At 43.1% G+C, this 15,522-nt stretch overlaps 1 protein-coding gene across 1 annotated transcript in view; it reads left to right on the plus strand.

Moving 5' to 3' along the window:
* NCS1 (neuronal calcium sensor 1) overlaps window positions 1-15,522 on the plus strand; it is a 159,862-nt gene that overhangs the window by 118,847 nt on the left and 25,493 nt on the right. Inside the window, exon 3 of the mRNA XM_040324644.1 lies at window positions 10,817-10,955. Within this exon, the coding sequence (XP_040180578.1) occupies window positions 10,817-10,955 (139 nt within the window). The remainder of the gene's footprint in view (window positions 1-10,816; window positions 10,956-15,522) is intronic.

Here is a 15,522-nt window from a genome sequence, read left to right on the forward strand (position 1 = left end):
CCCCAACGGTATGTAATCCCTGACTGTTGGGCCATCTCCAGCACCGCTCTTCGTTGTAGGGTCGCTCTGGAGAGATCAGGTAAGATTTTGGTGGTGCACATAACAGATCTAGTCCCGCTGCCTTTCCGGATCTGAGGAGAAGGGACCCAAGGCCCTGTGGATGCAATCAAATGTCAGGTTGGCTGGGTATGCAAATCCTGCCATCTTGCAGAAGATGGCAAGGGCAGAGTCTGCCAGGTCTTCCAGTCCCGTGGCTTCCGGAAGGCCTCAAAGCCGCAGGTTATATTGCCTACTCCGGTCTTCGTGTTCCTCCAATTGTAGTTGTAGGGCTACCGCTGGGGTGCCATGGGATGACTGCCTTAAAGTATCTTTCGACCATGTCCAGATTTTTATGGTGGATGGCTTCTAGTCTGCAAATGAGAGTTTCAATGTCTTTCCTCGTAATGGAACCCGCAGTTCTGCATCTGCTCTTAAAGTGAGTGGCTGGTGTTGAGAGCCCTGAGGGTCAGAGCGAAATATTGCCGGAGTGTCCGAGAAGGTCACTGACCTGACTGAAGGCATTGGGGGAAGCCGAGGGATCCCGAGATAGCAGTGCCTCATGGGCAAGAGGATCCAGGTCTGCCATTTTGGCAGCAGGAGAGGCCTCTGGTGTGTGCGAGAAAAAACGTTGGATTTCACTTCCCTGTTGTGGCGTCTGCTTTCTTGCCAAGTACATACTGGGGAGATCCGAGTAGAATAAGCCGGGGTGGACAGCTCTGTCAGCACATGTCTTCACTCGGCCATGTCCATACCACGACCCGTTGTCTGTATTCTATAACAATCCATGTGTATGTCTCTTTTGCAAACACATTAATATATAGATATATATATATGTGTGTGTGTATATATGTGTGTATATATATATATATATATATATATATATATACACACCCTATATTAACAAAAGTATTGGGACACCTGCCTTTACATGAACGACGTCCCAGTCTTAGTCCATAGGGTTCAATATTGAGTTGGCCCACCCTTTGCAGCTTAAACAGCTTTACGCTGTTCGCAAGGTTTAGGAGTGTGTCTATAGAAGTGTTTGACCATTCTTCCAAAATCGCATTTTGTGAGATCATGCACTGATGTTAGATGGGAAATCCTGGCTTGCAGAGATGGTTTTTCTTCTGGAAGGTTCTCCTCTCTCCACAGAGAAACGTTGTAGCTCTGTCAGAGGTACCATCGGTTTCTTAGTCACCTTCCTAAGGCCCTTGTCCCCTGATCCCTCAGTTTGCCCAGGCGGCCCCCTCTAGGAAGAGTCCTGGTGTGCTTGAAGAGAGTGCTCCTACTCTCAGCTTGTTACATGTATAATAGACACCTGTCCACAGAAGCAATCAATCAAATTCCAATCTCTTTACCAAGGCCAAGACCAAAGAGCTGTCCAAGGATGTTATAAACAGCCCATCTGTACCATGTGGTAACACACTAAACCATAAAGGACTGAAATCCTGCAGCACGTGCAAGGTCCCCCTGCTCAAGAAAACACATGTACAGGTCTGTCTGAAGTTTGCTAATAAACATCTGAATGATTCAGAGACAAACTGGGTGAAAGTGTTGTGGCCAGATGAGACCAAAATCAAGCTCTTCGGCATCAACTCAACTTGCCGTGTATGGAGGTGGAGGAATGCTGCCTATGACCCCAAGAACACATGCCCACGGTCAAACATTGAGGTGGAAACATTATGCTTTGGGGGTGTTTTTCTGACTTTTCGGCATCGAGGGGCCAATAGACGGGCCTTGTGTTGTAAACTCTTGGATGAGGACCTTCTTCCCTTAGCCAGAACACTTCAGATGCATCGTGGATGGGTCTTCCAGTATGACAATGACCCAAAACACACAGCCAAGACAACAAAGGAGTGGCCCAAGAAGAAGCAAATTAAGGTCCTGGAGTGGACTAACCAGTCTCCAGACCTTCATCCCATAGAAAATATGTGAAGCGAGCTGAAGACTCCAGTAACCAAATGTCAGCCTCGAAAACCTTAATGACTTGGTGAGGATCTGTAAAGAAGAGTGGGACAAAATCCCTCCTGTGTGCAAACCTGGTGGTGGCCAGCTACAAGAGACGTCTGACCTCTGTGTGATTGCCAAAGCAAGGTTTTTGCTACCAATTACTAAGTCATGTTTTGGGAAGGGATCAAATACGTATTTCACTCCATTAAAATGCAAATCAATTTTATAACTTTTTTTTCAAATGTGTTTTCTGGATGTTTTTGTTGTTATTCTGTCTCTTACTGTTAAAATAAATCTACCATTAAAATTCTAGACTGATCATTTTAGTTCTTCTTCCAGATCTTCTCCCGACACTAGCTCCTGCTGTGTGTCATCACTTATATAGCCATGGGGCGTGGCCATCCCCCTTCTTTTTTTTTTGCCGTGGGATTTCCCCTCAAGATCCATACCGACCCTATGCCGCTTTTTTTGGCATGGAGTTACCCTTCAAGATCCTCAGAGCACAAGTCGCATACCAAAGTCAGATCAGTTCAGATGATGATCTGACTTTGAACCGACTTCAGTGATATGCAATGGGCTGAAGTAGGACCAAAGTAGTGCAGGAACCTTTTCCTTAGTCGGACCGATTTGTGTCGGACCAGTTAGGACCTCTCTTATAGGGAACCATTGATTTATACACGTGATGCGGCATGTGCTCCCAAAGTCGGAGGCTCAGAGCGTATGTTGTACCAGCTGAATGTACAATATATAAACTACTGTGTGAATTGTCAGCACTATATAAGGGCCTGTCTCTACAAAACAGCATCACATAAGAAACTACAATAGTGTTTACTAGAAGTGATTTTTTTTCTAACTAAAACTCGTGTTGTACTTTACTGTGTGTGTCAAGCAGTGCAATGAAAGGAAGGCGAAAATAACAAGGGTGCTGAGGCATCGTAGACTATGAATGGGCCATGTATTTATGCGGCTTAAGCTGCCAGGTGTTGCACGCAGGCAGCCCTTGTAAGAGTTTTGAGACGCAGCGACTGCACGGGGACACTCATCCTCCTAATTTAACAGACGTGTGGGTAAATGGCCCCAAACGCAGACAGTGTGCACCTGCATGCCTGTTAACCACTTGAGCCCGGACCATTTGGCTGGCCAAAGACCGGGCCACTTTTTGCGATTCGGCACTGCGTCGCTTTAACTGACAATTATGCGGTTGTGAGACGTGACTCCCAAACAAAATTGACGTCCTTTTTATCCCACAAATAGAACTTTCTTTTGGTGGTATTTGATCACCTCTGCGTTTTTTTTTGTGCTATAAACAAAAATAGAGCGACAATTTTGAGAAAAAAGCAATATTTTTCCCGATTAATAAATATCCTCAAAAAATGTATAAAAAAAAATGTTTTCCTCAGTTTAGGCTGAAACATATTCTTCTACATATTTTTGGTAAAAAAAATCGCAATGAGCATTTATTGATTGGTTTGAGCAAAAGTTATAGCGTCTACAAAATAGGGGATAGTTTTATGGCATTATTATTATTATTTTTTTTTTTACTAGTAAGGGCGTCAATCAGCGATTTTTTTTTTTTATCGTGACTGCGACATTATGGCGGACACATCGGACACTTTTGGCGCTATTTTGGGACCATTCACATTTATACAGCGATCAGTGCTATAAAAATGCACTGATTACTGTGTAAATGTGCCTGGCAGTGAAGGGGTTAACCACTAGGGGGCTAGGAAGAGGTTAAGTGTGTCCTAGGGAATGATTCTAACTGTTAGGAGGCGTGGCTACGAGTGACATGTCACTGATCACTGCTCCCGATGAGAGGGAGCAGACATCAGTGACATGTCACTAGGCAGAACGGGTAAAAGCTGTGTTTATACTGGCATCTCCCCGTTCTTCAGCTCTGTGACCTTATCACGGGACACCGGCGGACATCGAGTCCGCAGATCGCATGGGCACAGTCACGGAGCTCGCGGCAGGCGAGTGCGCGCGCCGCCTGCAGCACACGTGCGCATGATGGCAAATTCAAACTGTTGTAAATATATGTCGACTTGCCTGTCGGTGGTGCCATTCTGCCGACGTATATGTACAGGAGCCAGTTCTTAACCGGTTAGTTTAGGATGAGCGGCTGTGCCTGTGGAGCCATTGCATCCTCATACACTCCCATGAAGGGCTGGGACAATTGGAGGGTGCAATGGTTTACCAGGGATGGGGGCACCCTGACCTTAACCCTAAGGGAAAGGGGGGCGCAGTTTGGCATCTTTGCCCTGGGCGCTGGACAACCTTGTCCCAGCACTGCTCCCATGGGCTGCCTGCAGATGGGGGCACCCTGACCCCAAGAGATGGGGAGGCCGGGGCGCAGTTTGGCATCTTTGCCCTGGGCGACCTTGTCCCAGCACTGCTTCCATGGGCACCTGGTGGCTCCAGCATTGACAGTCAGCAGGCCCCACCACCTGTGAGTGAGGCCAAGTGAAAATGTGTGTGCAGCCCTAAAAAATTTATAGAAAAATTGAAGTTTAGGAAAAAATGCTTAGCTTTGTATATTTATACCAGGCATGGTTAAACTGAAATCCATCAAGTTACAGTTCATTTAAACATTACTCTCCATGTATACAATATTACTAGTTCTGTGTGCGTCCGCAGTCTTGTATCTACTACAAATCCAAAAGCCTGTGTAGATACAGACAATCGGCAGGCTAGTATATTATACCCTAGAGGCATCCCATCCATTTACAAACAATCTGATTATTATATATATTATATACGATATAAGGTATACTCTTACAAGAACTGCACAGGCTGATCCAAACAAAGCCACAGACGGACAGACTGCTGTACGCCCACATAGAGAGCATTCTCCCAGCTCTGGCAGACCTTGTATGTATTTTTCGCTTTCTCTTGGAACGTGTACACAAGCTTTTGTGTTAATTGGGGTGAAATTGGGAGTGATCCAGATTCACATTTAATTAGCATTTGGAAGGGGAAAGGCAAGTCTCATAAAGCCAAGCTTGCATGGAGGAAGAAGCTATGTAATAATCTTAGCAGGACTTGGGGGCATCGGGAGGCAGTGGCCTCATCTCTGGGGGGCTGGCAATGAACATTTAAACCAATAACAAACAAGGGCTAGAGGTTGACACTATGACTTGTGTTTAATACTATCCTAAAATGGGGATGGTGGTAACAATATTCATTAGGAGGTGCAATAAACCCCGTTACTGGTTCTGATTTATAATAACTGCAGAGGAGATGTGGACCATCCGCAGCCAGCTGAAATCCAGAGGTCGCTGTTCAAGTGCACCTTTGCAATGAAAGCTGACATGATTGATGGAGTTCACATTACAAAAAAAAATCTAGTCATTAATTGCTGCTGTGCCTGCTTAATTAAAGGCAGTTTTTGGCTATACATGAATGAATCGCTTAACTACAGTTAACAATGAAACGCTCCGACTTTGCTGGGTGCAGCTGAAGTCCTCCATTATCCTTAAAAGCATTTACAAAATACAAAACAATGAAGGTATATACCATATTCATTAAAAAATGTAATGTGTTTTTTTATGCAATTTAGTGTAAGTACCTGATTTGGCTTAGTTTTAGCTTCCCCGGGCCTATAGAGGCCAGATGGGCTCTACTACATGCACAGCTACTGACAAGGGACATGCAGATTGGAGGAGAGAACACAGTGACCAGAGGGCTGAGCCAATCACAGGCTGGAGGCAAGGACATGCATGACCAGACTATATTAGAGCTTGTTCACACTTGCTCAAAATACTGACGCTTGTCAAACGCAAGGATATGTAAGACCCCTTTCATACTGGGGCATTTTTCAGGTGCTTTGGCGTTAAAAAAAAGCGCCAGTAAAGCGCCTGAAAGAAGCCTCATCTGCAATGCCAATGTGAAAGCCCGAGTGCTTTCAGAGCCCTTTGACACTGCCAGCGCCCGAAAAACGCCGGTAAAGCTCCACTAAGGCCCCTTTAACACTGGGGCGTTTTTCAGGCGCTTAGGCATAAAAAAAGTGCCTCATTGGCAAGGGGCGGTTTAGGAGCGGTGTATTCAACGCTCCTAAAGCACTGCAAAGAAGCTGCTTGCAGGACTTTTTTTTGACTCCCTGCCAGTGCAGCGCCTTAGCGTGAAAGCACTCGGGCTTTCACATTGGGATTGCAGATGAGGCTTCTTTCAGGCGCTTTACAGGCACTTTTTTTATCGCTAAAGTGCCTGAATAATGCCCAGTGTGAAAGGGGTCTAAACGGTAATTTTTTTTTTTTAAAACAAACATGTTATACTTACCTCCTCTGTGCAGTTGGTTTTGCACAGAGTGGCCCCAATCCTTCTCTTCAGTGGCGCTCCTGGCTTCTCCACTTCTCAAGTGCCCCGTCGGAGAAGCACTCTCCCTTGGGGTACCCGACACAGACAGCAGGACTCGACTTCCGCATCATTGGATTTGATTGACAGCAGTGGGAGCCAATAGCTGTGCTGCTATCAATCTATCCAATCAGGACCCAAGACACCAACTGGAGCGGGTGTGCACGTCCCCAGTGCAGGAATGATTGAGCTTGAGTATGTAAAAGGGGGCCTCTAGGGGGCTGGTGCACTACAAAAGTTTTTTCACAGTAATGCATGAGTACTTTAAGGTGAAAAGTCGCAGGGGTTTACGTTCTCTTTAATGCATGGTAATAGATGTGGTTGATAAGCATTTAATAAACATTAAATACGCTTCCCCAAATGCCCTATAAAAAAAAAGACCCATCTGTGGGTAAGTGATCTGTGGTGAATTGCTTTTCAGAGGGTGGTATAGCAGTGACTAATGTCGTAATGTGTACTAACCGTACACACGATTGGAAATTCCGACAGCAAAAGTCTGATGTGAGCTTTTGAACGGAAATTCAGACCGTGTGTACACTCGTTTTAATTTCCGCCAACAAAAGATTGAGAGCTGGTTTTCAAATTTTCAGACAGAAAAAAATCCTATCGGAAAATCCGATCGTATGTAGCAATTCCGACGCGCAAAATTCTGATGCAAGCTCGGAAGCACTGCCTTTTTCTCGGCTCGTCGTAGTGTTGTACGTCACGCGCTCTTGACTGACGAAAGTTTAGAGAACTTTTGTGTGACCGTGTGTATGCAAGCCAAGCTTGAGCGGAATTCCGTCGGAAAAAACATCCAAAGTTTTTCCGACGGAAAATCCAATCGTGTGTACGGGGCATTACAGGTGATAACAAGGTGCTACTGCCGCCTAATTTTTTATTTATTTTTTACAATTACAAAGCATTGTAGTGGCATGTATACAGCCCTGTCAGGCTGTAATGTTAGAATTTGGGAATTTGAGGTGGTAAAAGCAGCTCAGCCACCTGTTTTTATTCCCCACTAGCCGGTCGAGCAAAGATTCCTGAATGTATTTTACATTTGACAAGTTTCTCTGGCTGGCAATTGGTTGACCATAAAGGCCATTAAAATCAATAATTGTCATCTCCCGAGGGGGTTACCTTTCGGCCGCGCTCTTGTGTGATGCACTTGGAGGCCATAGCTGCCAAGTGTATGACTCTGCCCCGCCCTCCGCGTCATTGATTTGATTGACAGCAGCGGGAGCCAATGGCTGCGCTCTTATCAATCTAACCAATGAACAGCCGACGAGCCGTTTGGAAAGCAGCGTGGGAACGAGTCCACTGAAGTTCGGGGCTTAGGTAAGTAAAACGGGGGCACGGGGGGGCCGGAGAGTACAAGGTGTTTTTTCACCTTAATGCATAGGATGCATTAAAGGGGTTGTAAAGGTTCGTTTTTTAGTTTATAAATAGGTTCCTTTAACCCAGTGGTCTCAAAGTACCGGCCCGCGGGCCATTTGCGGCCCGCGGACCAGTTATAAATGGCCCGCAGGCATGGTGGAAGTGAGGGCGCCATCTGGTGGTGAGCCGTTGGTATTACAAGTTATTACCACCAGATGTGAGCTGGCGCCATCTGGTGGTGGCCGTTGGTATTACAAGTTAAGCATTACAAGTTAAACAGCAATTCTAATGTCATTTTACACTATTTTCACCGCCATATTCTTCCCTCTAATTAGAACCCCCAAACATTATATATATTTTTTATCCTAACACAGTAGAGAATAAAATAGCGATCGTTGCAATACTTTCTGTTACGTCGTATTTGCGCAGCGGTCTTACAAGCGCACTTTTTTGGGAAAAAATTACACTTTTTTTAATTAAAAAATAAGACAACAGTAAAGTTATGCCCATTTTTTTTAATATTATGAAAGATAATGTTACGCCGAGTAAATTCATACCCAACATGTCACGCTTCAAAATTGTGTCCGCTTGTGGAATGGCGACAAACTTTTACCCTTTAAAATCTTCATAGACGACGTTTAAAAAAATCTACAGGTTGCATGTTTTAAGTTACAGAGGAGCTAGAATTATTGCTCTCGCTCTACCAATCGCGGCGATACCTCACATGTGTGGTTTGAACACCGTTTACATATGCGGGCGCTGCTCACTTATGTGCTCGCTTCTGCGTGCAAGCTCGTCGGGACGGGGTGCGTTTTCTGGCTCCTAACTTTTTTAGCTGGCTCCTAGATTCCAAGCAAATTTGTCAAACCCTGACTTACACCAGTGCTGGTGGTAATAATGCGCTCGCTGACACCAGTGCTGGGGGTTAATAATGTGTTCGCTGACACCAGTACTGTTGTTTTTGAAGTTTGAAAGTTTGCATGCGGCCCCCCATGGCATATGAAAACTTGTCTTGTGGCCCTCAAGTAATTTGAGTTTGAGACCCCTGCTTTAACCCCTTCCATACAGGGCATTTCACCCCCTTCCTGCACAGACCAATTTATAGTTTTCATCGCTGTTGCACTTTGAATGACAATTGCACGGTCATGCAACACTGTACCCAAATGAAATCTTTGTTTCCCCCCCCACAAATAGAGCTTTCGTTTGGTGGTATTTGATCATCTCTGCGGTTTTTATTTTTTGCGCTATAAACAAAAGAAGAGCAACAATTTTGAAAAAACACCATATTTTTTACTTTTTGATTTAATAAATATCAACATTTAAAAAAAAAAAAATAATAATAATTTTCCTCAGTTTAGACGTTTAGATACGTATTCTTCTACATATTTTTGGTATAAAAAAAAAAATCGCAATAAGCGTATATTGATTGGTTTGCGCAAAAGTTATAGTGTCTACAAAATAGGGAATAGATTTATGGCATTTTTATTTATTATTATTTTTTTTACTAGGAATGGCGGCGATCTGCGATTTTTATTGTGACCGTGACATTGCGGTGGACACATCGGACACTTTTGACACATTTTTGGGACCATTCACATTTATACAGCGATTAGTGTTATAAAACTGCACTGATTATTATGTAAATGTGACTGGCAGGGAAGGGGTCAACACCAGGGGGCGCTGAAGGGGTTAATATGTTCCCTGGGAGTCATTTCTAACTGTAGGGGGTGGGGACTCACAAGGGGAGGAGACTGATCTGTGTTCCTCTGTTCTGGGAACACACATCGGTCTCCTTACCTCTGACAGGAGGTGGATATGTGTGTTTACACACACAGATCCACACTCCTGCCGTGATTGCCGGCAATCGCGGGTGCCCGGCGGACATCGCGACCGACGGGCACGCACACCGGGTCGCAAGCTTTGCCGCGCGGCTGGGGTGCACAGGACGTCATATGATGTCCACTCTGAAGGACAGACCGTTCCTGCTGACGTCATATTATTATGGCTCGGTAGGGAACTGGTTAAGCTAGTGCATTGTTGGTTCACTTACCCTTTCCTCCGATTTCCCTTCTAAATGTTTTTTTTCTTTGTTTTCTTTGTCTGAATTTCTCACTTCCTGTTCCTCCTCCAGTAAGGTGTTCAGTAAGCTGTTCTAAATGACTTTCCACCGCTTGGATGATGGGGGCAAGCTTACTGAGAAGAAACAGGAGGTGAGAAATTCAAACAAAGAAAAAATAACATTTAGAAGGGAAATGGAAGGAAAAGGTAAGTGAACCAACAATGCACAAGATTAAAGGACCCTATTTAGAAAATAAAAGACGAACCTTTACAACCCCTTTAAGGTGAAAAAACACAAAGGTTTACAACCACTTTAATATACAATACAATATACCGTATTTAATCGGCATATAACACGCACAGGCGTATAACACACACCTTAATTTTAAAAGGGAAGTGTCAGGAAAAAACCTTCAATTTTAAATAAAGAACTTTAAAGCAAAATAAGGGTCAATTCCCATCTGCAGCCTCCCCCTTGCCATGAATGCAGCCTGATCAATCAGGGAGGGGGCGGGATGAGCGCCGTCACATACAGCAAGAATCTCCTGTTTACTCAGCGGCTTCTTTAATACAAAGTCCCGACTCCTGGACCGGCTTCTATGATCGACAGAACACTGGTCCAATGCCAGCCCAGGAGACGGAACTTCCTTTTACAGAGGCCGCTGAGTAAACAGGAGCTTCTCGCTGTATGTAATCTGACAGCGCTCTTCTCACCCCCTCCCCATTCTCTCCGAGGCAGCCCAAATTACAGTATCGCCGTATAACACGCACACACTATTTTAAACCGATTTGCAGGGTGAAAAAGTGAGTGTTATACGCCAATAAATACAGTAATCATTTCAAGTGTGTTCCAGCTTGAAAGCATACTTTAACTTTTTTCAGTCATCTTTTGCCCTTTTACCCTGTAAGCCTTCATTTACCACCCAGGTTGTCCCGATTATAACCCATATTCTTTATGTAAGTCCATAGTCTCCTAGCCATATGTGATAGGTCTGTTGGGAAAAGCTTGTCTTAGTGTCTTTTTCTGAGCTTCTGTAATGGACCAATTTTCTTTCTGCAGGTATAAAGGCTTCATCAAAGATTGTCCCAGTGGCCAGTTGGATGCTGCTGGTTTCCAGAAGATCTACAAACAGTTCTTTCCCTTTGGAGACCCAACGAAATTTGCCACATTTGTCTTTAATGTTTTTGATGAGAACAAAGTAAGTAAATGTATGCTCTGTACTATAAAGGGTATGTGTATGTCTATATACAGTATCTAACAAAAGTGAGTACACCCCTCCCATTTTTGTGTGATGTGACTCGTTAGTGTTACAAGGTCTCAGGAGTGAATGGGGGGCAGGTGTGTTAAATTTGGTGTGATCACTCTCAATCTTTCATACTGGTCAGTGTGTGTGTGTGTGTGTGTGTGTGTGTGTGTGTGTGTGTGTGTGTGTGTGTGTGTGTGTGTGTGTGTGTGTATATATATATATATATATATATATATATATATATATATATATATATATATATATATATATATATATATATATATATATATATATATATATATATATATATATATATATATATATATATGTGTGTATATATATATATATATATATATATATATATATATATATATATATATATATATATATATATATATATATATATATATATATATATATATATATACACACACACACATACAGTATCTCACAAAAAGTGAGTACACCCCTCACATTTTTGAAAATATTTTATTAGATTTTTTCATGTGACAACACTGAAGAAATGACACTTTGTTACAATGTAAAGTAGTGGGTGTACAGCTTGTATAACAGTGTAAATTTGCTGTTCCCTCAAAACTACTCAACACACAGTCATTAATGTCTAAACTGCTGGCAACAAAGTACAGAGTCGGTTCACACTAGGGCGACACGACTTCCAGCACGACTTTCAGAAGCGACTCCGACACGACTTGAGCATGAACCACAGGGCGATCTGGGGAGATTTACAACACGACTTGAAGTCGTCTCCAGGACAGGAGACATTCCAGTGGCCAATAAAACAACCATCAGCTCTGGGAGAGGGAGGGGGAGGGAAGGGTTTGCCTGAGAAATGTATGTTATCTTCCTGGAAAGTAGCATCAGACTTGGAAGCGACTTCCATTGAAATCAATGGGTACAAATCGCCTAGAAGTCAGATTGAAGTAGTACAGGAACTTCTTCTGAAGTCGGAGCGACTTAAGAAGTGTGTATTAACACCGCTCCCATTCACTTACATTGCTTTTCTGGACAGCGCGACTTAGGACGACTTGAGACAACTTCAAGTCGGATCCCAAGTCGCCCCAGTGTAAACCGACTCTAAGTAAAAATGTCCAAATATGGCCCAAAGTGTCAATATTTTGTGTGGCCATCATTATTTTCCAGCACTGCCTTAAAGGGGTTGTATGGCTTCAGTTTAAAAAAAAATAACAAACATGTCATACTTACCTCCACTGTGCAGTTTGTTTTGCACAGAGTGGCCCCCGAACCTCGTCTTCTGGGGTCCCTCGGCGGCTGTCTCGGCTCCTCCCCGCAAGTGCTAACCCCCTCAATGGGAAGATCTCTCCCAAGGGGGTTAGCTTGCGGGTGCGCTCCCGTGATATAGCCGCCAACTGTATCACTTGGCCCCGCCCCTAGCGCACCGCATCATTGGATGTGATTGACAGCAGCGCAAGCTAATGGCTGTATGGGGGCTGGGCTGACGGGAGGAGGAGAGAGATGGCTGATCCTGATCACTAGGATCTATCTGTCTGTTTACATTGACAGATCCCCATTCTGGCTCTCGTTACCGCGATTGTGGGTGGCCGGCAGACATTGCGGCCACGCGCATCGGGACCCCTGTTATACAGAAGGCGCCTGCTATGGCTCCTTATAGGAGCCGCCGTACACCTACAGCGATTTGTGGGAACGTGCCGACCTGCCGTCGTATAACAACGGCGGCTGGTCGGCAGGTGGTTAAACATTTACAAATCATCACATATGGAATCAATTACGTGGTTAATGACTCATTAGTATAATTGCATTTCTTCTTTGATTTGTTTTTCAAAACCACTCATACAGAAATGGTTAACCAAACAGGTATTCCTTTCATTATTCAACCAGGAACCTTTACTTTGTTATACTATCAAGAAAAAATAAATATATATATATATATATATATGAGTATATCACAACCTAAACATCCAAATATAATAATTTTCAAGAGAATTAACTATCTTAATCAAATAGATCTAAATCTAGATCCGTATTTAATCCCTTTGGGGCAACAGTATTAAGAAAATTAATCCAGAAAACGTCACATTTTTTTAAAATGACATTATAGTATTTTTCACCCCCAGGGGAGTATTTAATTCTATCCCAAGGAGCCAACTAACTAGAGTTAAAAGAATAGTCAGGGATCCACAATGTTGGAGAGATAGATTACATTAAATAGAGATTAAATTAATCAGAAGGAGCTTTTCAGTAGCATTGGTTAAAAGAGAACATGTTCATCTAATAGTAGGACTCCAGATATATAAAAAGGATTCCTTTTGTATCCCAATTCCATCCATTTTTTTATTGTTGAAAAATTCTTGCTTATACATACATTCTGACAGGGTGACACTGTGGATGCATGTGCCAACTTCCCGGTATGTTTGAAAATGAATACTAATTTTAAACTAGACACTTGGACTTTCAACGGCATACAGGTATTAACTATAAAAATCTGTAGGTATTTATTTATAGAAAAATATATAAAAGAATATACATTCATGGGTCACAATATATTAATCGTCAGAATATAGCCCCGACAAGTACTAAAATTTCACTTCCACAATGTTTCAGTAGTGTAGGTATACTCAAATTAAGAGAAATACATAACAAAGGAACAATGATGATACATATGGGGTGTATAGTCTTGAACAGGGATCCAATATGCAGGATTTTTATTCTTTGCGTAATGAAACGCTTAATCAGGAGCATGGAGGTAAGCAGGTCGTGTTTGGTAATGAACAAGGACCTGGATACTGGCACACTGGCAGTGTATATCTGACCCAAAACACCAGAAAAGTTTTAAGTCATAATAAAAAAGCCCAAACAGTAAAGCAGCCAGACTCTTCGGGTATGGCTGGTGGACGGCAAATTAAGTGGGAGTCCTGGGGGGAGCCTCTCCTGTGTGCTGCACACAGGAGAGGCTCCCCCCAGGACTCCCCCTTAATTTCCCATCCACCAGCCATACCCGAAGAGTCTGGCTGTTTTACTGTTTGGGCTTACGTTTGGACAGATTTTTCTGTCCAGCCCATGAACTGGTGTGTCACACCAGTCTGATACTTGTGGCGTCCAAAGTCAGAACTGCCTGGAAGGAACCTCACATTTTCCTGCTTACCAGCAGACTGTGTTTTTGGTTACAAACACGACCTGCTTACCTCCATGCTCCTGAGGAAGCGTTTCATTACGCGAAACATGTAGAGCAAGAATAAAAATCCTGCATATTGGATCCCTGTTCAAGACCATACACCCCATATGTATCATCATTGTTCCTTTATGTATTTCTCTTAATTTGAGTATACCTACACTACTGTAACATTGTGGAAGTAAAATTGTAGTACTTCTTGGGTCTATATTCTGACGATTAATATATTGTGACCCATAAATGTATATCCTTTTATATATTTTTCTATAAATAAATACCTACATATTTTTATAGTTAATACCTGTGTGCCGTTTAAAGTCCAAGTGTCTAGTTTAAAATTAGTATTAATTTTCATTTTTTTATTGTGTTTTTAACATCATTAAAAAAAATATTATTATTATTTTACAGGAATTATATAGCGCCAACAGGTTACGCAGCGCTTTACAATATAAAAGGGAGATAATACAGTTATAATGCAATAAAATACAAGAGTATTAAGAGGGCCCTACTCAGAAGAGCTTACAATCTAATAGGGTGGGGCAGGTGGTACAAAAGGTTGTAACTGTGGGGAATGAGCTGATGGAAGTGGTAAAAGATTAGTTGGAGACGTGATATGCTTCCCTGAAGAGAAGAATTTTAAGGGATCGCCTGAAGGTAGCAAGAGTAGGGGAGATAGCCGGACATGTTGAGGTAGCGAGTTCCAGAGGATGGGAGAGGCTCTGGAGAAATCCTGGAGACGCGCGTGGGAGGATTATTGGGGGTTATCAGGAGACAACTATCCGAATATAGACAAATGTTTAGCTCCGCCTTTACCCTCACATTGGAAAGGTAGAACTTTTAGAGATTGTTTGGTCAAATCAGATCAATACTTTCCTTCCAATCCTAATATAACATTTCTGGGAGCACGTAATACAGGATCATATCCCTGTTTATCATGTATATAGTGTAAATATATCCCATCCTCACAAAGGTTTTGATATCCCAATTAAAGGTTATTATACTTGCCAATCTTCATATGTGATTTGTGATATAAAATGCCCGTGTGGGTTCCTTTATATTGGAGAAACAATTCAAAAGGTCAAGGACCGTATAGCTAGACATAAATATTCGAGCGGCTCGCGCATGTGCAGTTCGCGCCCAGCTGTGAAGCCGCAAACTGTCACACTTACAATGGCGGTGCCGCCAACAGGAGGGGGAGAGAATAGAAGCTTCGGGTGGCCGCATCGCTGGACCGTGGGACAGGTGAGTGTCTGTTTATTAAAAGTCAGCAGCTACACTTTTTGTAAAGTCAGCAGCTGACTTTTAATAAACTCAAAAACCAGGGGAACTTCGCTTGAATACTGTGACCCC

This window comes from Rana temporaria, chromosome 9, assembly GCF_905171775.1.
Source record: "Rana temporaria chromosome 9, aRanTem1.1, whole genome shotgun sequence".
Taxonomy (NCBI): Eukaryota; Metazoa; Chordata; class Amphibia; order Anura; family Ranidae; genus Rana; species Rana temporaria.